Raw genomic sequence first — 23,224 nt, forward strand, 5'->3', positions numbered from 1 at the left:
AAGCATTTATTATTAATTAATATCATATATACCCGTAAAGAACTGACCGAGTAGCAGTTAGCACAAGCAGGAAAAAAGCCCCAGAGGATCCATGCTGTCTCTTAGAGAGATAGCACATGGTCTCCAGGAGAGTTCAGAAGCCCTACAATACCTACACTGTCCTAAGAGGAGAGTGCGAACCAAGAGACCTCATTCCAAGCCAAGAGGGGGGCAAAGTACAAGCCAAGATGGAACCAAGGAGGTCAAGGCTTTTTATCCTCTTTTGATAGAGGCCTGTCATTATACATTGATCAAAGCTAATAGGTTAGCATCAATCAATTCCATTGGTTGACATGACCTGGGGGTGGTCCAAATTAAAATGAGCTCTACAGATGACATAAAGGGGAAGTATGCAAAATACCATAGCTGAAGGGCAAAATTGTAAATCCAGGTATGGCTTAATCCCATCAATCCTTCAATGAGTTAAACAAAAGAATCAATCTCCAAACAAAATTAGAACTTCTTCCTAAGAATGAGACTTTCCCGGGTGAGGGGAGAGAAGATTGAACATGGGTCCCCCCAAGAAACTCATTATTCATCATTCTTTTCTCACATGACCAAATGGTTCATCATAATGTTAAATAGTACCAGACCAAGAATATATCCCTGGAGTACTCTACTAAACAGGAACTTCTCAAGGTAATATACAATTATTAATGATTACTCTTTGAGACTGGCCACCCGATCATTCATCATACATCTAACTGTACCATCATCTGTTCCACATCTATTTATCTTATCTATTATATCAGAATAAGAGAGTGTCAAATGTTTTTCTAAAATCTTGGCAGACTATCTGTACAACGTTCTCCTGACCTTCTAGTCAATTAAATTTCTTTAAAATTAAAAAAAAAGGAAATGATTTCATGGTAGAAAGTCTCAACTGCTTTGAAAAAAATTATACTGCTACTGCATTTTAATATTTAGTTAAATTTTTTCTCATTCTTTGGAATGGGAAAAGCTACTAAGAAAAGGGAATATATTTTAGGATAAGAACTTTTCAGTCCATTAATAATTAATGTGGTCAGGTTTGTTAACTAATACTGCAAACAATTCCTAAACTGACATCTATTTGAAAATTCCAAGGGGATGCAAAGAAATTTAACAATTTCTATCAATGGTAATGTAACAGGTTGATTTAAAAAAATTTTTTTTTTTTTTTAGTGAGGCAATTGGGGTTAAGTGACTTGCCCAGGGTCACACAGCTAGTAAGTGTTAAGTGTCTGAGGCCGGATTTGAACTCAGGTACTCCTGAATCCAGGGCCGGTGCTCTATCCACTGCGCCACCTAGCTGCCCGCACAGGTTGATTTTTCCATGAAGCATTCTCCAGACATCACATCCAACTGCTTCACCACCCCTACTACCCACCCCCAAAAACAGAGAACCATGAACCCCAATCAAATCAATTCTGCCATTGTTCCTTGATGAGAGATGTCAATCTACTGTTCTATGGTCTCACTCGTCATAAGTGACAACATACATACATATGCATATTATATAGCATTAACTCTCCAGACCAAAGTACTACTCCTAAACCACCACTCTCCCATTAGAATGTTAGCTCCTTGAGGGAAGGAGCAGTCTCTTGCATTTGTATTTCTGGCACTTAGCACAGGGTCTGGCACATAGTAAGCATTCAATATTATTCCTGTTCATTCATTCATTCATTCATTCATTCATTCATTCATTCATTCATTCATTCGTACAGGTGATAAACTTAGGAAATATACTAAATATTAATAAATACACTAAAAGACATTTGTAAATTGAAAATAAAACTTGCAAAGAAAGGTTATTTCCTTTATACTAAGCAAATATACTTGACCTTTTTAAAAAAATTTAGAACCTGTTCTAAACTACATATTCATGCTTGATATTTTGAATGAATAAAGTCAAACTTCTAATTAAAGGATACGAAAAACGATCATTCCAAGTTGCTCTTTCAACGTAATCCAACATGACAACAGCTTTGATTGTCGTTAAGAGTTTGTTCCATGTTTCATCAAAATCCACTACTCTTGGTTTCAGGGACATTGTGGGAGTTTAGTGTTGAAATCTGTTAAAAGAATAAATAACAATGTTAAGATGAACCGCTTTGGTTTTTTTTAATATGAGATGGAAAATAACTTTGTAGTTGTGCAAATCCATCTATCTGAATTTTTTTTATCCTTCAGGACACCTGGTAATTTAAGTTTCATTTTAAACTTCACCCTCAAATTCAAATGGCTTATTTTCTGTTAAGTAATGTCAGGCCAAGGAATTTCCAATACAATGTTTACATTCCTAATTACAAACCTTCGTATAATGATATGCTTTTGGTACAAATATTTATCATACTGTCTCAAAATATCCTTAGATATATTTTAAGTGATATTTTAGAAATCTTCATTTATCAAATTGTCTTTAAAATTTTTCAGCTCATCAGAGAGTAAATACTAAATACAAAGTAGTTAAATACCAGGTACTGTGAAGTAATCAAAAACAAAGCATACTTCAAGTATCAAATGAAATGATCATTACAGATTTTTCTCATTTCTACAAGTAAAGATGGGACAGGGAGTGGCCAGACTTAAAGAAAAGAAGTAGGAGCTATGGAGTAGTAGGAAGGTGCAATCTCAAGTTCTAGGATCCTCAGGCTTAAGTCTGACTCCTAGCTATGCTACACTTCACTTCTCAAGTCTCCGGGGTCCTTGTCTATAAATTTAGGATGACAGGTCATTATCAGAGAGTAAATTATAACAAAGGGGAAAACAAACATTTCCTTTTTTTTGGTGAGGCAACTGGGGTTAAGTTATTTGCCCAGGGTCACACAGCTAATAAGTGTTAAGTGTCTGAGGCCAGATTTGAACTCAGGTCCTCCTGAATCCAGGGCTGGTGCTCTATCCACTGCGCCACTTAGCTGCCCCAAACATTTCCTTTTCAAGAAGCAAATGCTTATGGGAGAAAATACTACTAACTTTATACCTTAATAATGTTTTTTGGGGCAGCTAGGTGGCACAGTGGATAGAGCACCGGCCCTGGATTCAGGAGGACCTGAGTTCAAATGCGTCCTCAGACACTTTGTTTTTGATTACTAGCTGTGTGACACTGGGCAAGTCACTTAACCCCAGTTGCCTCACTTTAAAAAAAAAAAAAAAGGAATGTTTTTCATTTCAATTATGCTAAAAATATGTGCTAGATTAAAAAAAACAATAATTAAGTTGCCCAAGGTTTGAGGGTCATTAGAGCTTTAAATCTATGATCATCTCTAAAGATGTAAAGTATTTGCTGTCAGTTCCTGAGCTAGCAGTTTTGTCTTGGGCCAAATTTCAATGGATATTTAATGGCTGGGAGAACAAGCAATAGATTGGTGAGAAAATGAAAATGCTCACAGTTTACATAATCAAGCATTTCACTCTGAACAGGTAGCAAATCAGAAATATATGAATTATTTGTATCTACATTTTAGGTAATAGCCAAACCTCAATGTAATAATCATTTTACTAGAAAACACCAAATTTTAAAATAATTATTCTGTGGCATTGTTAAAAACAATTAATTAAATTCCTTTTTATATAAAGCTTATACCCTAAGCTTGACTGTTTTCTATTCAAAATGTTCTATTCAAAATGTTAAGATTTGGTCTAAGAGGCACAATAGCGCTGATTATTTTTATATATGACAACTTCAGTTAACTGCCACTTGATGTTTTTGGTCACTTAGAAAAAAAACAACTAGAAACTTTAAAATCATAAAATAATTGTCTATAGTTCACTAAAAATTTATAACAACTAATTCTTTAATGAAGGGAAGCTTTTCTGGAACGTGATAAAATTCTAAAAATTAAAAATTTTGAAAATGTTTGAAAATGTTAACTTTTGATGCTGTAAAATAATCTAATTCATTTTCTTCTTTCTACTTCTCTTAGAAATGGATGGGGGCAGCTAGGTGGCACAGTGGATAGAGCACTAGCCCTGGAATCAGGAGTACCTGAGTTCAAATTCGGCTTCAGACACTTAACACTTACTAGCTATGTGACCTTGGGCAAGTCACTTAATCCCAATTGCCTCACTTAAAAAAAGAAAGAAAGAAAGAAAGAAAGAAAGAAAGAAAGAAAGAAAGAAAGAAAGAAAGAAAGAAAGGAAGGAAGGAAGGAAGGAAGGAAGGAAGGAAGGAAGGAAGGAAGGAAGGAAGGAAGGAAGGAAGGAAGGAAGGAAGGAAGGAAGGAAGGAAGGAAGGAAGGAAGGAAGGAAGGAAGGAAGGAAGAAAGAAAGAAAGAAAGAAAGAAAGAAAGAAAGAAAGAAAGAAAGAAAGAAAGAAAGAAAGAAAGAAAGAAAGAAAGAAAGAAAAGAAATGGATGACTCCCCCCAAGGTTCCAATCTTGGTTCTCTTCTCTTCCCTCTCTTTATTTTCTTCCTAAGAAAGCTCAACCATGGTGTCCCTTGCCCTCACCTACCTCTTACACTGCAAGGCAAGTGTTTTTGTAAAACCAAATATTACATAAATGTTACTGAGGCTTGCCTATATGGTTCCTTTTTAACACTGTTTTATAATATATTCTATTGACATTTCATACAAGAAAATAATAACTCTCAAAAATAAGTTTACCAGGCCATTGTAGACATGAAAATAGACTCATTTGCGACATTTGATTTCTGACCAGACGATCTAAATTCTGTTATATGTTCACTCTATCTTTTTTCCCTTCGTCTCCACCTCCATTATATATAATTCACCAGAGGCACATGCTGTTGACCTTTTGGATGCTTGGAACAGCCAAAACCTGTCTTTTCTTTCAAATTATCCTGAAGCTGAAAAACTCCTTCGGCATGACAAAGATTTTCATAGAAATGCAGTATGTCGTTAATGCAACATTAAAATGTTAAAACCCTACATGATCATCTTAAGGTTAATAGTAAAATAAAAAGTAAAAGATAAAATGTTATCCAATTCAAAAGATTGGTTTTAAATTGGGATTCTGTATTTTGAAATTTTATTTATAGAAAACTTATTTGCAAAACAAGTAGTTATAAGTTATGATGCTAAGAAACCCAAGTGATTTTTGCAGATCTATTTTATAAAATTATAAAGGTAACTCAAATTATAATAATAAAAACCAATACACAGCTAGACTTTAGCTGATTTCTAAATTACTTTAATAGTCAACAACTTAAATTATTATTCATTTTAACTTAAGGCATTTAAAAGTTCTATGGAAGGAGTAATTTTAATATTTGGGATAGAGTACTGAGGGACAGTGATTTGGCCCTAGAGTTGAAAACAAAGAGGAAAGCTGGCTTAGCTGCCTTCAGGAAACTGCAAGACTCTTTTACCAACCCCAATTTCTTCAGGAAAGCAAAGGTCTACCTTTTCAAACTCAAGATTCTATTGGCATTCTATATGGCAGTGAGATGTGGAATACAACTAACTTAGAAGAACTAAAAATTGTTATCACACAGAGAGCAAAGGAGAGGTACACGCTGGTTATGATTAAGCTACAACATATGACCAACAAGGAATTCTGAAGAATAGATATCAAAGATATATAAGAAAGAAAACATACACTCGGGAAAGGAGACACACTGGTCTGACAAGAAAAAGGAATGATTGGCAGCCATTAAAAATGATCCAATGGGAGCAGCTAGGTGGCGCAGTGGATAAAGCACTGGCCTTGGATTCAGGAGGACCTGGGTTCAAATCCAACCTCAGACACTTGACACTAGCTGTGTGACCCTGGACAAGTCACTTAACCCTCATTGCCCCGCAAAAAAAAAAAAAAAAAAAAAGAGAGCCAATGATACCCTAGCAATGTCAGGATAAAATGAAGAAGGCCTTTGGAACATTGTAGTGAATTCCTATGTCATGCTTTTGGAAGGACACAGATAATCATGCAGGATGGTACATGGACGGGGTGTGATCTACATCATAGAAAGGAACTCCCAAATCAATATGATCATACATCGATTTGAGTATAATGAGTAATTTAAAAATAAAACAAAAACCCTTGCTATTCAAGAAATATTTTCATATAAATAATTTATTCATAAATATATAATGATTTATAGAATTCAAACTTACTTTTGGAGAACAACTTGGCATTCCTAAGAAAGATCAAGAGTTATATTATGATCACATGAATCTTGTGTCCACCTAACCTTAACTCCCTCATTTCCACTCATTCACATGAGAAAATCAAAATTTTTCTTCACTCTTCTTTCTTTCCAAGTCTAAAGAAGTGGTATTTGCTCTTGCCAAGGCTAATCACTAAAATTGATGCCCATTCAATTTCTTTTAGGATTCTGTTCCATTAATCATCCCAGTCTCTCTATCTTCAATCTTTTTCCTCTCTGCTAATTCCTTCCCTTTTGCTTTCACACATGCTCATGCCCCCTCACAGCCTCAAAAAAACTTCCCTTGATACTATCCCCTTTCATCAGTAAACGAGGGGATTGGACTAGAGAATCTCTAAGATCCATCATATCTCTAGATTCTGCATCTCTATTCCACTATTAAATTTCAAATAAAAATAGTTTGGCCCTGGCAAAGGAGAAAGGACTCATGTACAAAAATGTTTATAGCAGCCCTTTTTGAAACGGTGAAGAACTTATAACAGCCATATTCCAATTAGGGAATGGCTGAACAAATTACGGTTTATGAAAGCGACAGAATACTATTGTGACATAAGAAATTATAAAACATGGTTTTCAGAGAAACCTCGGAAGACATATGAACAAATGCAGAATGAAGTGAGCAGAGCCAGGAGAACAAGGTGTATAATAACACTGTAAAGACAAACAACTTTGGAAGACTTGAGAACTTTGAGCAATACAATAACCAACAAGAGTCCAGAGGACCAATGATGAAAAGTATTACCCACTCCTGACAGAGAGGTACAGAATGATATATTCTTTTTGGACTTGCTCAATTAGGGAAGCAAAACTTTATTTTACTTGGCTGTGCAAAACAAGAGTTTTGTTTTTGTTTTGCTGTTGTTGATTTTGGTTTTTTGTTTTTCAAAAAGAGGAGGGAGGTAGCAGGGGAAGAAAATAGATTTTTATTCCTCAAAAAAATTAAATTAAAAAAGTATCTTATCCCTCCTATCTCAATATCACAATTTCTCAATACTTAGATACATCTATGCATCTCATCCATGCACTCTATTCAAGTATTCAGTAGTGTGGACTGCAACCCATCTGTGCTTTCCTAAATTGTTTATTGTCCATATTCTCCTTTGAATCCTTCACAAATATACACCATCCTATTATCTGCAAAAAAGTTATCCCCTCAATTTATTTTTCTTGTATTATATAGCAAGCATTTTTAGCACAGCCACCCTAGTCAATGAAAAACTGAAAAAATAACTTTATCAAACTTGCAAGAGAGAAAATAAATCCACAAAATATCAGTATTTGTAATGCCAATAAAACATAGCGAGAAGAAATAGAAATAGAAACTACACTTTAAATTACTACAGAATATATAAAATACTTGGAATTCTATCTTCCAAGAAACATACAAGAAGTATATGAAAGCAACTATAAACCACTCTTTACATTAATAAAGTCCAATCTAAATAATTGGAAAAATATAATTGGTAGAAATTGGGTAGAAAGAGCCAATAAAGGTGACAATACTACACAAATTAAGTTATTCAATGCCATATCAAACTACCAAAAGGTTATTTTATAGACCTAGAAAAAAAAGGTCAAGAATCTCAAGAGAAATAAAGAAACGAAATGCAAATGAAGGAGAACTAGCAATATCAGGTCTCAAATTATAAAGCAGTCATTATTAAAAACAATTTGGCACTGGTTAAAAAACAGAGATTGATCAGTGAACCAGATTAGGTACACAACACACATAAGCAACCCCAGCTATTAGAATACAGCACTTGCTATTTTGACAAAAACTGCTACGAAAATTGGATAGCAATATGGGAAAAAAATAGATTTAGATCAATGCCTCATACCTTGTACAAAGATAAGCTCCAAATGGACGTGTGACCTACATAGAAGCAGTCACATCATAAAGAAATTAGAGAAATATGGAAAAAATTATCTATCAGGTATATGGATAAAAGTTCATGAACAAACAAGGGATAGAGTAAATCACAGAAGATAAAATAAACAATATTGATTCCATAAAATTTAAAAGATCTTATACAAACAAATCAAATAAAACTAAAGCTAAAGAAACACTTAACTATGAAAAAGTATTTGCAGCAAGTTTCTCTGATATAGGTTTCATTTGTAAGATACAAGGAAATTATATGTAAAAATATGAGGAAAATATAAACTCAAATTTATTAGAAAAAAAATCCATTCATCAATTGATAAATGGCCTGAGGATATGGGCAGTTTTCAAAGGAAGAAACCCAGGCTATTTATTGCATATAAAAATGCTCCTAATCACTAATTAAAAAATAAAAATTAAAGCAATTCTGAAATTCCACCTCATACACATTAAAGTAGCAAAGATGACAAAAAAAGGAAAGTGATAAGTATTTTGGGGGCTGTGGGAAAATAGACACAATGATGCACTAATGGGATCTGTCAACAGAAAAAAAAATCATTCTGGAAAGTTAACGGGAATTATACAAAAAGTTACTAAAGAGTACCTGCCCTTTTGCCCAGCTATATGACTGCTAGGCATATAGCCAAAAGAGAATAAAAAGGAAAAGGTCCTTTATGTACAAAAATATTTATAGCAGTTCTTTTTGTGGTGGCAAAACCCTGGAAACTAAGAGGATGTCCAACAATGAATGTGATGTAGTATGATGATTTCAAAAATAGATTCAAAAACATATATAAAATGATAGAGTGAAGCAAGTAGAACCAGAAGAAACATTTATATAACAACAATATAGATGTTCCAAAGTTCTTAATACTATTTAAGCTATTAAAGGTTAGAACTTCACTAAGATTTTTGGGAAACCCTGAGTTTAAAAATAAAGATATTGAAGATTTATAAACTTACAAAGACTGAAATGAGCAGAGCCAAAAGAATTTATATCATAATAAACAACACTAAAAAAAAGAGTAACAAATTTAAGAGCTATAAGAACTGTGATTAATACAATGACCATTCACAATTCCAGAAGACTGCCGATGAAACATGTTATCCATTACAGAATGAGAGAATTTTATATACATACATGTTTTTGTACATAGTCATCGAGGACATTGGTTTTGCTTAACTATGTACATTTTAGAAGAAATTTTTTTGTAATGAGGAGGGAGAGAAAATAGATTTCTGTCAATTAAAAAATAAAGAGGTGAGGAGGTACTAGAGAACTGAAACGTTGCATAAACTTTCAAATGAGGTCACTTTATTATTAGAGTTACTTAACTGTTTCATTTTGTTACAAGAGATCTCTCATTAAGCAGGAGTAATATGTAAATATGTGCAAAGTAAAAACAAAACATATCAATAAAACTTTTTATAAAATTCTCTCTGTCTACACAGCATGCTAGGAGTCTTTCTGTAGATGTGTTCACAGTAATACACGTGTACCAAGGTGTCTGTTATCCCTCAATCTGGCTACAAGATCTTGTTGAGTCATTTCAGTCATGTCCAACTCCTCATGACCCCATTTGGGGTTTTCTTGGCAAAGATACTAGAGTGGTTTGTCATTTCCTTTTCCAGCTCCTTTTACAGATGAGGAAACTGAGGTAAACAGGGTTAAGTGACTTACCTAGGGTCACACAGCTAGTAAGTATCTGAGGCCAGGTTTGAATCCAGTTCTTCCTGACTCCAGGCTTGGGGCTCTATCCACTGTGCCATCTACCTAGTTTGGCTAGTTTGGCTACATGGTCAACCCACCTTTTAATGATCTTATATTCCCAGTACACTACTGAACTTTCTCCCTCCCAAGATCACCAGTGACCTCTTAATTAACAAAACCAACAGCCTTTTTTCAGTATTCATTTTCTTTGACCTTTACAGACTGACACTGTTGATTACTCTCTCCTATTTTCTTTTCACTTGGCTTCCATATTACTCAGTATTGATTTTTCCTACAACCTGTCTGCCTGCTCCAATTCTTCTTGACTATTCATCTTCCTTTTCCAAGCCTAAGGGTAAGCTTCAGTATTCTGCTCTTTTCCTTGCTACCATCTCTAACTCCCATGGCCTCCATTATCAACTTCATGCAGATGAGACTCTCATATATATACATACCCACATGGGTGTATATGTATGGGTACAGATATGCATATAACACACACAATCTCATCATCTATAAACTCCTGAACAACAGTCACACATTTCCAAATGGCTCCTGGACACCTACATCCAGATGTTCAACACTATATCAAACCCAACATGTCCAAAACTGATCACATTATCTTCTCCTCTAAACCTGATCTCCTCCTCTCAATTTCCCAATTCCTGTTGATATCACCCCCAACCCCACCCCAATCACCAATCAACCAAATGTGACTTTTCACTTTTCCTTTACTTTTTACATCTAATCACTCTCCAAGTCTTATCCATTAAATGTTCACTCTCTTTTCCTCCCTCAAATATCTGTCTTCTCCTCCCACTCAAACTGACATTTCTGGCTTGAACTACTATAATAAATAAATATGAATTCCTACATTTGAATTTAAAAACAAGAAAGAGATTATGAAAAAAAAAGATCTATAGCTTTTGGTGGATGGTAAGTTCAACATTTCAGTAATGTGATGCAGGAGTGAAAAAAGCTAACACAATATTAGGCAGGACTGAGAGGTTTAATGAGCAGAATGATTCCTGTGCTCTGTTCTAGTCATTCCAGATCTGAAGTGTATTCAATTCAGAGAACATTTTAAAGACAATGAGAAGCTAGAGCATGTCAAAATGGAATTAACATTGGTTAATTGTATTTTGGTGAGGGGGAAGAGAAAGGAAGTCATACAAGTTTCAGTTAAAGGAAACTGGGAATGTTTATCATAGAGAAGATTTGAATGGCACACAAAGCTGTATTCAGTTTCTGAAAAGCAATTTAAGCCATTCTGCTAGTTACTGAAAATGAAAAACAACAGTCACTATCTTCAAAGACCTTACAATCTATTAGTAGGTATAAGACGTATAGACAAGAGAAGTATACAAGGTAGGATGTAATAAGGACAAGGAACAGATGCAACAAAGTGCTTGAAGAAACTATGAAAGGGTGAGGACTTGGGTATGGCCCATAAACCATTAGGAGCAAGGGGCAAAAGTTTTAGAAAAGTTCAATATAAAGAAAAATTCAATTAGAGCTGCATAAAAGTGGAGAGCCTCTGAATGTAGTACATTATGACACCAGAATAGGGGAGGGACAACTTACCATGTGACAGAGGGGTTCCCTATTTAGGAATAGTTTGAACTGGAAGACCTATACGATTCCTTCCAACTTGGATTCCAAGAATATCCTGATTTCTTTGCCTTTAGTCTCTGTACTTTCCAAATCCATCTTTTATGAAATAGCTAAAAAATCTTATAGGTCTGACTATGTCACTTCCCTGTTCAAAACCTTAAATGACTCCACACTGCCTAATGTATAAAATATAGTCTCCTTAGCCTGGCATTTAGGGGCAGGTGAGTGGCACAATGGACAGAGTGCTGAGCCTGGAGTCAGGAAGACTCAACTCCCTGAGTTCAAATCTGGCCTCAGACCCTTATATGCTACATGACACTGGACAAGTCACTTTATCCTGTTTGTCTCAGTTTTCTCATCTATAAAATGAGCTGGAGAAGGAAATGGCAAACCTCTCCTGTATCCTTCCTAGGAAAACCCCAAATGAGGTCACAAAGAATTGGACTTGACTGAAAAATGGCTGTGAACTGGTCTGGCATTTAAAGTCCTTTACCATAAGGTTCCAACTTAGCTTTCCATACTTACTCCTCTAGTTTATTGACTGAGCTTATCCTGCCTCTCCAGAGTATGTGCATCTAGGCAGGCTTTCCCCCAAGACTAGAATCCATTTCTACAGAATATTTACCTGCTGAAATTCTTTCAAGTGTCAGTTCAGGTGAATTTTCCCCTGATTTTCCAAATTTGAAGGAATGTTTCCCTCTTCAAATCTCTTTACAATATATGGATCTATCCTCTGCCCTTGATTACCATCTACATATCACGGTTACTTTGCATGTTATATCTGACATTTTCCTCAAACTGACTGTAAATTCCTTGAAGGCCTAAACTAAAGTTGCTTTTCTTGTTTGTATCTACAGTGCCAGTGCCTAGTGCAGTCCCTTAAACATAGTAGGTATTTATTGAATGTTCACTGAAATTTACTGGTCTGTACTTCTCTGTAGGAATGAAAAGTCAAAAAAAATAAAATAAAAAGAATTGTTTTGTCACTTTTTAGAAAATTAGGCCCTAGAACTTGGGCTATATTATTTTCTCAGTTCAATTTAAATTCAGCATTTATGAAGTCCCTAAGTGCCAAGCACTGTTCAATATAAAATTTAAGGAAGTTATAATAATGATATAGCATATGATAGTGAACAAAGTGCTGGACTTGGAGTCATGAAATTCAAATATTGCCTCCAACACTTAATACCTCTCTGACCCATGAGTCTTTTAAATTCTCTGAAACTTATCTGTAAAATGTGGATAATGCTTTTTAACTCATTTGTCTCTGGAACTGCTGGCCTCAGGCTCCACTGTCCTGATCACTATAGCCTCACATAGCCTCACTTGGACCACTCAGTCCACAGCCAAGTTTCACTCCCAACTCATTGGCCGTCTTTTCAAGAGCTGCCTTGACTAGTACTCCGACTCTTCTAGTTCTGGGATCATGATCAACTTCCACTGCTCTTGGAAAGGATGTGTCAATCCACCCCTATATGATCCCACTTACCCATCCAGATGAAAAGGTATCACCATTCCTCTATATGTTATTGTCTGTGTCATTAGAATATAAGATCCTTGAGGACAGACTCTTTTTCTTTTAAAGCTAAGCATCAATTAGTGTAAATAATGAATCCCATTAAGCGCTTGAATGTGTTTTAATTTGTACTTTTTAAAGTTATAAACATGTAAAATGCAGCCCAATGGAAATATACAGTGCATTTTCAAATATATGCAACTACTTGAAGAAGTTCATTATTTGTATTAATCAAAGCCTATTTGTATTTGCAGCCCTAGTGGTAGCAAAGTGTTTGATACCTAGTACACACTTAATAGATGTTCTTTCTTTTATTTATTTATTAATATTGATGAGAAAGTATGTATATGTTGCAGAAGCTGGTAATTAATTGCTTTTTATTCATTCATTGAGTGGCTGTCTCAAATTAGATAATGTATTTATTGGGCTTTGGAAACCTTAAAGAATTCTAGAAATAGGTTACATTGTATACAACTTTACCTTTCTCAACAGACAGATTTGATAGTTTGATTATCTTGAACATTCCCAGAACTACTTATTACTCTCCATTTTCTGATTTGTCACCAGAGCTGCTTGCTTCTCCCACCAGAATTTCAGGGACCTATGACCTAGGAGCAGGGATCCTTAACCTTTTTTGAGTCATGGACCACTCTGGTCATCTGGTGAAGCCTATGGGATCCCTTATCCAAATAATGTTTTAAAATATACAAAATGCATAGGATAACAAAGGAAAACAATTATGTTGAAACACTGTCGTCGTCAAAATCTTTTTTAAAAGTTCACAGATCTCAAGTTGAGAGCCCCTAACCCCAGAACTTTGGAAGTCGCACCAACTGTCCGGGTTGGTGTCCCCAAATCAGATCATGCCCTTTAGAGCTGAGATTTCCAAGGTTTCTGAGTACAGTCAACTCACCTTTTCATTTCTTGTACTACAAATTATGTTCAAATAAACACAACTACTACTTCTGGAAAGGGCATGCCAATATTGATTGTTCTATTGATCCACAGAACACCCTTATGACTTCCTAGACCAAAACACCCTATTGCCACCACTCCCCTAAATGTGATCTCCCCGGTATCCTAAGTATTTGGTAAATGTCTTTTCATTCACAATCAATAAACATTAAGTGCTACATTGTGCCAGGTACAGCACTAAGCCCCTGGGGATACAAATTTAATGAAATTTTTTAAAAAAGAAGAAGATAATTCTTGCCCTCAAGGAGGGTAATACACAAAGAGCTGAAAAACTGGGAAGGGAAAGGCAACTGGAGAATACTCAGCCCAGGAGCGGTAATTTTATGGAGTCAAAACCAAGTAGAGCAGCAGGTGAGAAATGAAAAGTTAATTCTGAACCCTCAATAAAGGGTGACTTTGGGAAGTGTATATTGCTTCATCCCCAACCGGAGGAAAGAGGTAACAGAGGTACTGAGATGTTAAACATTAAAACTGAAGCAATCCAGGCAGCAAGGTGGAGCAGTGGATAAAGCACCGGCCCGGATTCAGGAGGACCTGAGTTCAAATCCGGCCTCAGACACTTGACACTTACTAGCTGTGTGACCCTAGGCAAGTCACTTAACCCCCATTGCCCCTCCCCCCCCCAACAAACAAACAAACCAAACTGAAGCAGTCTCCATGATAAGATTTCTGGTAATAAGCTTATCCTGGGGGAAAATATGATTTTCCAGAAGTGCAAACCAAGAGAGCAGCTAGCGGGATATGAAGAACTTTGCCCAGCCCTGTTCATTCTAACATCAGTCCAAGTTCTTACTAAGTCCTCATGATAAATCCCCTGGTCTGTTAGCCTCCAGTCTAACCTATATGTTAAAAGGAAAATGGCCAGTGAAAGCCCTGCTTTTATGAGCATGCACAGGGTGCTAGGTGTGATATAATCCCTCATGTGGAATTCAGAGCAGGAGCAGGTATTCCATGATTGTTTGGAGTCAACTTGCCACATGATGAAAGGCTTTTCAAGTGAATTCTGAGCTGGAATTGAGCATATATACAAGTCCCATTAACTCAACTGTGATCAGTTTTCTGCTAGGCTGTGTTCAAGTATGGAGGCAAAGATTCTTTGTAAGCTTCCAGATAGAGAGCAACAGGGACCTATTCTCCCCACCCAAATCAACATGAAGTCATAAGCATGTGGCCCTGATGTGGCATCTGTAGTTAGTGTCTATTGTTTCCTGTTATAAGTGAAGGAGTACTGGTTTCATAACAAAGCAGGCTGTGAATCTGTGAGCTTCAAACTTTCAGAAAAGAGAGCCACCAGGAGCCCAGTAACAGGAGTTTGTGGGAAGCTGAGCCCAGTGAAGAGCTCCAGAGTAGCCATCCCAACTCACAACGAGGAATCTGATCCCCAGGATATGGCTGCCATATCCCCTAAAGGCTCTAGGATTAGCCCTGGGGGGTTATGGCTTGCCTTTCTAAATCTATAGCTCACAAGGCTTCCTACTATGATCATTAGTTTAAATCAATTAGTCAGATTTAACTAACTTTTGTTGTTTTTAAACTTTAAGTTCCAAATTCTCTCCCTCCTTTCCCCCCCTGTCATTGAGAAGGCAAGCTATTCAGTATAAGTTATACACATGTGTAGTCATGCAAAACATTTCCACATTAGTCATGCTGTGAAAGAAAATAGAGACCCCCTCCCCCCCCAAAAAATCAAGAAAAATAATTTTTAAAGTATGCTTCAATCTGTATTCTGACACCATCAGTTCTTTCTCTGGGGATGAATGGCATTTTTCATCATAAATCCTTTAGAGTTCTCTTGGGTCACTGTATTGCTAAGAATAACTAAGTCTTTCATAACTGATTATCTCACAATATTACTGTTACTTTGTACACAATACATTTCACTTTACATCAGCTTATGTAAGTTTCTTCAGGTTTTTCTGAGAGTATCCTGCTCATTATTTATTATAGCACAACAGTATTCTATCATAATCAAATATCATAATTTGTTCAGCCATTCCCAATTGATGGGCATCCCCACATTTTCCAATTCTTTGCCACCAGAAAAGAATTGTTATAAATATTTTTGTACATATAGGTCTTTTTCCTTTTTTAATTTTAATCTCTTTTTTGATACAGACCCAGTAATGGTATTGCTAGGTCAAAGGGTGTGCATGGTTTTATAGCCCCTTGGGCATAGTTCCAAATTGCTCTACAGAATGGCTGAATCAATTCACAACTCCACCAATTAATGTCATTTTTTCCCATATTCCCTCCAACATTTGTCACTTTCCTTTTCTGTCCTACTAGCCAATCTAATCAGTATGAGGTAGGACCTCAGAACTGTTTTAATTTACATTTCTCCAATCAATTGTGAGTTGGAGCATTTTTTAATATGGCTATAGACAGCTTTGATTTCTTCATCTGAAAATGTTTATATCTTTTGATCATTTAACACTTGGGGAATGGCTCTTATTTTTATAAATTTGACTCAGTTCTCTATATGTTTGAGAAAACAGTTGGTACAAAGATACCCTTCAAAAGTAATGACATCCCACCAGTACCTAAAGTCCAAGAAAAAGTGGGCTCAAGTTTAGAGAACACGTATGACAGAGGGGTGACAGAACTCCTAGAATTCTTTTGCTGGAGTGCTCAGGACACTCCCTTTAGATATGGGGTAGTTTTTCTGATGGGCTCTTTGAAGATTCTTGAATCTATGTCCATTCTCTCTTTGGCTCTTGATGCACACATTAACACCAGCTATTCCATGGACTTTACTAGGATATTATCGGGAAGTCCAAAAATCCTTGAGACCCTTTAAATATCAAAAGGTCTTCCTCCAAACAAAGGTGAAAGGGATTAAGGCACTTTCCCTTCCTAGTTTAAGTAAAACACTCCTTTCCACAGCCAGGCAATCAACTTTCTGATACCAACTTGCCCAATGGTTTTAGAAAGGTCCCTGGAGGGCAAGATTAAATCTCTCAACTAAATAAACTTTAGGCACCTCAGTGGGCCCACACCTAGTGAATAATCAGGATAGTTCTCAACTGTTAAATGAATACACTAGCTGGGATTATCTTATCACTTGGTTTAAATTGAGTGGAGTAATACTCCAGGGAGGCCCCAGGCTTATATCCACCATTACAATGATTTTCTTCTATAAATAAAGACTGCAGTACCTAGTTTCTAAACTTTTCAGTCAAGTGTGACTGGAAAGATGTTTTCTATAGAAAACACTTGAGTGGCCAAAAAAATCTAAAATATATAAAGGAAGGGCTCTAGTACACTGGGTAGATAAAGCTCTATAGATTTATGTGACTATATATAAGAAACATATAGGATTAGAAGGTATAGATGGAGAATATGGTATTTGTTCCTAGACACCCATATATACAAAATTACAGATCCAGTGAAATATTTTAGTATGCATATGCAAGATAACAACGAATAAGAAAAACATAAAACATTCCATTAATAGTTTGCATAAAAGATGCCTCCCTAAATGCTAATAATTTAGGTCCCAGGGAATGATTAAAGAAAAAAGCATTTATTAAACACTTATTATATGCGAATCATTGTAGATATGAATACAAAAGGAAAGACAGTCGCTTGACCTCAAGAAATTTACATTGTAATAAGGGGAGACAACACATTTCCTATAAAAGGTTTCTGTGCAAGGTCTTTTTCTAGAAATGTTTTTTAAATGGTAATATTAACCAAAAGAGGAAATGTCATGTGTCATTCATTTTAGCATAAGCATATTATTTTTTCTTTTTAAATGTTTTATTTATGATTTTTCCATTTCTTAAATTATCACTTCCCACTTTCTTCTCCCTCCCAAATAGTCCGCTACTGTAACAAATAAAAACTAGCAAAACAAACCAATGCTTTGACCAGTTCTGAACATCTATACTTCATTCCACACTTCTAGTCAATCCCCCATTCTACTGAGAAACTAGAGGAATGCCCTTTCCGAAGTCATGATTCATGTCTGAATTAATCAGTTTTGACATTTTTCAGACTAGTTTTTCCTTATATTACTTGGTGATCATTTAATTGCAGTTTTGTTTCTGCCTGTTTTATTATGAATTAATTCACACATTTTTCCCCAAATTTCTCTGAATTCTTATAGTCATTTCTTAGGGATAGATACTGGACCTAAAATTTCACTGAAATTCCTCTACCAAAAGCAAACCAACACTTTCTCTGCAATTTATAGTATAGTTTTACAAATCTGCCTAGTCTTGAGAATTTAAATGACTTGCCCAAGGTCAAAAGTGAGGATATGTCAGAAAGGGGCCTTGAACCCAAATTTTCCTTCCTTCAAAGTTCAGAGGCATATTCTTACAAAACGAAACAAAGCAATTTGAGGAAACTAGTTTGGTTTGTTTTAATGCTAATGTTTAGCTAACATCCACTTACAAGGTAATTTCCTCCTATTCAGCTGTCCAATCAACATTCCTATAACTTTCTCCAAAACGAGATTGCTATTAGAAATGTAAATGTTTTACTTCTGCTTCAATTAATTAAGAAGATCTAAGAAAGAAGTAGAATAAAAATAAGAACATTTTTGTTGTTGTTGATTATGTGATAAACAAGAAATCGCAACAGTAATGTAACAACTTAACAATATCAGTAAGAAAGAATCACACATGCTGTTGTTGCTTTTTGTCCTTCATTCTCAAAGAGGACCATAACATCAAGAAGGTGATTTCGTGACTTGCAAGTGAATTGTCCTCACTTTCTCCATAAAGACCTCAAATACTATCTAAACTAGGTGTTATTAATCTCAGTTACTTGAACTTTTTCAATATTTTGATAACTCCATTTCAATATAATTGGTTTCCTTTGTAATCCTGTGTATTTTATTTTATGCAGTTAAAAACATTACTGTGACTGCCAAAGAGTGACACATGACACAAAAAATGGTTCAGAACAACTGATCTAGACCTACCATTCTTAAAATATGGTCTAGAGGCCCTTTCAGGGGGTCCACAAGGTCAAAACTATTTCCATAATAATACTAAGATGCTTTAATTTCTGATATGGTAAATATCATTAGACATGGGCAGCTAGGTGATGCAGTGGATAAAACACTGGCCCTGGATTCAGGAGGACCTGAGTTCAAATTCGGCTAGCCTCAGATATCTGACACTTACTAGCTGTGTGACCCTGGGCTAGTCACTTAACCCTCATTGTCCTACCCCTCCCCCCCCCAAATTTATGTATGTATGCGTGTGTGTGTGTGTGTGTGTGTGTGTGTGTGTGTGTGTGTGTGTGTAATTAGACATAACCCACGTAAACAAGTTCTTGGGGGGGGTCCTTAATAATTTTTAAATTTATAAAATGGTCTTAAGGACAAAATGTTTGAAAACCACTGATCTAGCCTAACCCTTAATTCTGCAGATGAGATACCTGAGGCCTAAAGATGTTAAATGACTTGACTAAGGTGACAGGGTTAGCAGAGGTAGGATTTGAACCCCAACCCTCTGAATCCAAATCTTTCTACTTTCTCATTATCTTTTATACTACAATATATGTAATGACTAGCAAGAAGAGTAAGATTAGTAAGAATGATAGTATTGATTGGGAAGAAGAGCAAGAACGGTATCCATTCCTTTAAGTCTACTCTAAGCTTACTGAATAATGTGGGTCTCCAACCATTGTAGGCAAAGAGGCAATAAATTACAGCTCAAAAAAGTTTTATTTTCTATCAAAGATCAATATTTCTGTAAAAAGGATACAAGTTTGGGGGCAGCTAGTTGGCGCAGTGGATAGAGCACCTGCTGGATTCAGGAGTACTTGAGTTCAAATCCAGCCTCAGACACTTAACACTTACTAGCTGTGTGACCCTGGGCAAGTCACTTAATCCCCATTGCCTCACTTAAAAAAAAAAAAAAAAGGATACAAGTTGTAGAGTACCCAGTCAATATAAGCAAGAAAAGTTAACAGCTAATTAAGATGAAAAACCAAGTAGTTGAACTAAATCACAAATAAAGTACAGCCCTAATAGTTAACTGATCTGGAAAACCTGTCACCTAATAGAGTCAATGGAAAATTGAAAGCATCAAACAACTACTAACAATTCCATCTGAACTCTATTAGATATAACAAATAATGATTTTCAATCCTTAGCTTTATTTCATAAATTCAGGACTGTTTTCCCTGTGTAAGGAACAGTCTTCGAAAACTATTTTGGATCAACTTTAGGAAACATCACCTTCAAATTATATAATTAAAGGTTTAATTTACAATCACCTCAAAAAGTTTCAGATGTTAATAGTCTTCATGTCAGTGTATTATAACTTAATAAGGAGGTCTATGATGTCCAACATTCTACAACAGATCATTTCCAATTCAAAACAAAGTTTGAAATAGTAATAAAAGCGGGAATCAATAAGCTCTGAAAGATAGCAAATACCCCAAGCATTATACTAACCCTGAAAGACAACCTATGTATGTATTTAAGTTAAATTATAAATTTTGTTCTTTAATGTAGCTAGAGAATTCTAAATAGAAATGTGGATCATTAATTGTGGTTAAAGAGGTTACCTACCACCCATTTCAAATGCTAGTAATTGCTGGTTAACAACAGTGCTAATTTACTGAAAAAAATTCAGATATCTGTTGCTTCTTTGAAGAGTTAATAATAGCCAGAAGTATGCCTATTATAAGATTTAGAGGGCTGTTAAAGAAAATATGCAATTTCTTTAAAATCATTTAAGTTATTTATTAATCTTGGAATAGATATTTCAAAATAGACTTGATTTTTTTAACCTATCAAACTACTTTAGCCTTGAACCAAAAACATATACAGTTTAAAGTTATTTTATCCACCTGACCTTCCTTCTAATCAGTCTGAGTATATTCACTTGTTAAAAGATACAGAGGCTAGGGGGGGAAAGGTTGAACACAGTAACAACTGGGTAAAAGCATCAGTGAACATAACAGCTTTTTAAGTAGTCAAGTAGGCATCAAGTAAAACACATTGATGGAAATAAAGATATACCAAGAGTCTCATTGATGTGTTGGTGACTGGAAACAAACAGTATATGGATGCCTAGTATTTAATTTTAAAAGTATCAGAAGGGCCCAGATACATGTATGACTATCTCACATGTGGAAATACAAATGGGAAAGAGAATTTAAAAAAAATACTGGGCGGCTAGGTGGCGCAGTGGATAAAGCACCGGCCCTGGATTCAGGAGTACCTGAGTTCAAATCCAGCCTCTGACACTTGACACTTACTAGCTGTGTGACCTTGGGCAAGTCATTTAACCCCCGTTGCCCCACAAAAACAACACACAACAAAAAATACTGTGTGCATGTTGTAGAAATATATTCTTTCACAAGCCTATACTATCTGTAAAGCTATATTCCCCAAAGAACTGTGACTATCTTAGGGATAGAGTCCATTTCATTGACATTTTGCCTATACTTCATTCTTTAGTGGAGAAATTTATTCCAATTGGGATGAAAAAGCATAATCTTTCAAAATGTGGGTGTTCTTATAATTTGGCATCTAATTCAATCCAATTCAACAAACAATTTATAAAGCACCTAATGTGTGCTGCAAGTCCTGTCCTAGGTGATGGTGATACACAGACCTAACAACAATAAAAAAGTCCCTTCTCACAAAGTACAAAGTCCTTCTCACAAAGGAATACAAAATCTAAGTTCCTATAAATCAAGTAAGACATGTTTTCCAATGTCCAGCATATGTTCAGTATTGTGCTTACACAATAAGTTTATTTCTCCCCCCCCTCCTTACTCTATCATACACCGACTCTGGATTCCTGACTGTTCCTCAAACAAAACACCCCATTTCCAGACTCTGTGCCTTTTCAATAGCTGTCCATTATGCCTAGAATTCCTCTCTGTCCTCATCTTCTCCTGGCCTCCTTCAAGTCTCAACTAAAATCCCACTTTGTACAGGAAGCTTTTTCCTGGTTCTCCTCCATGTAAGTGAGATTTCCCTCAATTGATCCAATTTCTATCTTGCTTGTACACAATTGTTTGCAACTTCTCTCCCCCCCCCCCATTTAGACTGAGAGTTTCCTGATAGGCTGTTTTTGTCTTTCTTGGTATCCCCACCACCTGTACAAAGTAGGCGCTTAATAAATACTAACTGAAGTAATCTAAATCTTTTTGGGGTGTGTCAGAGGCATATGAATCCTAAATTTGAAAGGACGCGGCAGTAATTTAATGCAGATTCCGGACAATTAATGTATCCATAGGGCAGAAGCCCACTGTAGGGGTCCTCAAAGTGAGGCGGGTTTGAGTGGGGCACGTCTGGTGCACTGATAGAGATGTTAGGCGAAGAGGAGGGCGCGCAGCTCCCAGGTGTCCGTGCCTTTCCTCGGACCCTAGATGCTGAGGAGGATGAAGAGCGCCCCATCATCTTCGGGCGCTCTAGAGAACAAAGTGAAATCGTTTCCTGGCGCGGGGCTCGTTAATAACATGCCCTCGGGGCACCCCCCATACACACATGTATGTTACATGCATGCACGCATGCACAGATGCACGTTATATTTATACCCCACACCCTCTCCTTCCTCCTCCCTCCCCTTCCTCCGGAGGAAATGGGGCCAAGGAAGGGGCGGCCAAGGCCGCCGGCCCGGGGAGGCCTGGGGCCTGGGCCCGGGCGGTTTCCAGGGTCCCCTCCCCGAACCCCGCCGCCGCCGCCCGGAGAGGCCGGCTAGGCTGCGCTGGAGAGGCTCGGCCCTCAGCGGGGTTACCTGTCTGGAGAGGCCGGGCGAGGGGCGGGGAGCGGGGAAGGCCGGGCCGGGCCGGGCCGGGCCGGGCAGAGCCGGGCCGGGGCTGTCAGCTCGGCCCCCTCCTCAAGGCGCTGCCATGACTGCGCTGCCCCGGCCCGCGAGCGAGGAGGTGGGGAGGGGGGAGGGGGCCCCCCGGGGCAGGAGGGGTCCGGCGCCAAGGGAGGGGGCAGGCGGTCAGGGGCCCGCCGGGGCCGGGGCCGGGGCCGGGGCGCCCCCCGCGCGCCCGCCACTCACCAGGCCTCCCGCGCGGGTACAGGGTCTGGATGCGGGTCTCCGCCGTCCGAGGACGCCCCCGGCGCGGAGAGGGGGAGGGGAAGGGGGAAGGGAGAAGGGGAGGACCCGCCGCGGGCTGGGTCGGCTGGTCGCTGTCCTCGTCCTCCTCCTCCTCTCTTACCCCCCCACCCCCGTCGTCTCTCCCGACTCCGACCTCCCTCCCGGCTCTCAAGGCGATGGTAGAATCCGAGGTACGGCGAGCGAAGAGGGTACAACTTAGTGCGATTGCAAAAGGCCGACCTCAATAAATAAATAAATAACGAGAAACGACCAGACCCGGGCAGCCGGAGGGAGCGAGCAGTCCTTAACAGAATCTGGGCGGCTCAGTGCCTGGACTAGAAAAGGGGAGG

The 23,224-nt window shown here is 37.4% G+C and overlaps 1 protein-coding gene across 1 annotated transcript in view; it reads right to left on the bottom strand.

The window, feature by feature from the left end:
- Nucleotides 1-22,989, bottom strand: part of CUL2 (cullin 2) — a 120,297-nt gene extending 97,308 nt beyond the window's left edge. Inside the window, exons 1-2 of the mRNA XM_043966747.1 lie at nt 22,836-22,989; nt 1,956-2,096 (exon numbers count right to left, since the gene is read on the bottom strand). Of these exons, the coding sequence (XP_043822682.1) occupies nt 1,956-2,074 (119 nt within the window). The 5' untranslated portion in view covers nt 2,075-2,096; nt 22,836-22,989. The remainder of the gene's footprint in view (nt 1-1,955; nt 2,097-22,835) is intronic.
- Nucleotides 22,990-23,224: the final 235 nt, after the last annotated feature.

This window comes from Dromiciops gliroides, chromosome 5 (genome assembly GCF_019393635.1).
Source record: "Dromiciops gliroides isolate mDroGli1 chromosome 5, mDroGli1.pri, whole genome shotgun sequence".
Lineage (NCBI taxonomy): Eukaryota > Metazoa > Chordata > Mammalia > Microbiotheria > Microbiotheriidae > Dromiciops > Dromiciops gliroides.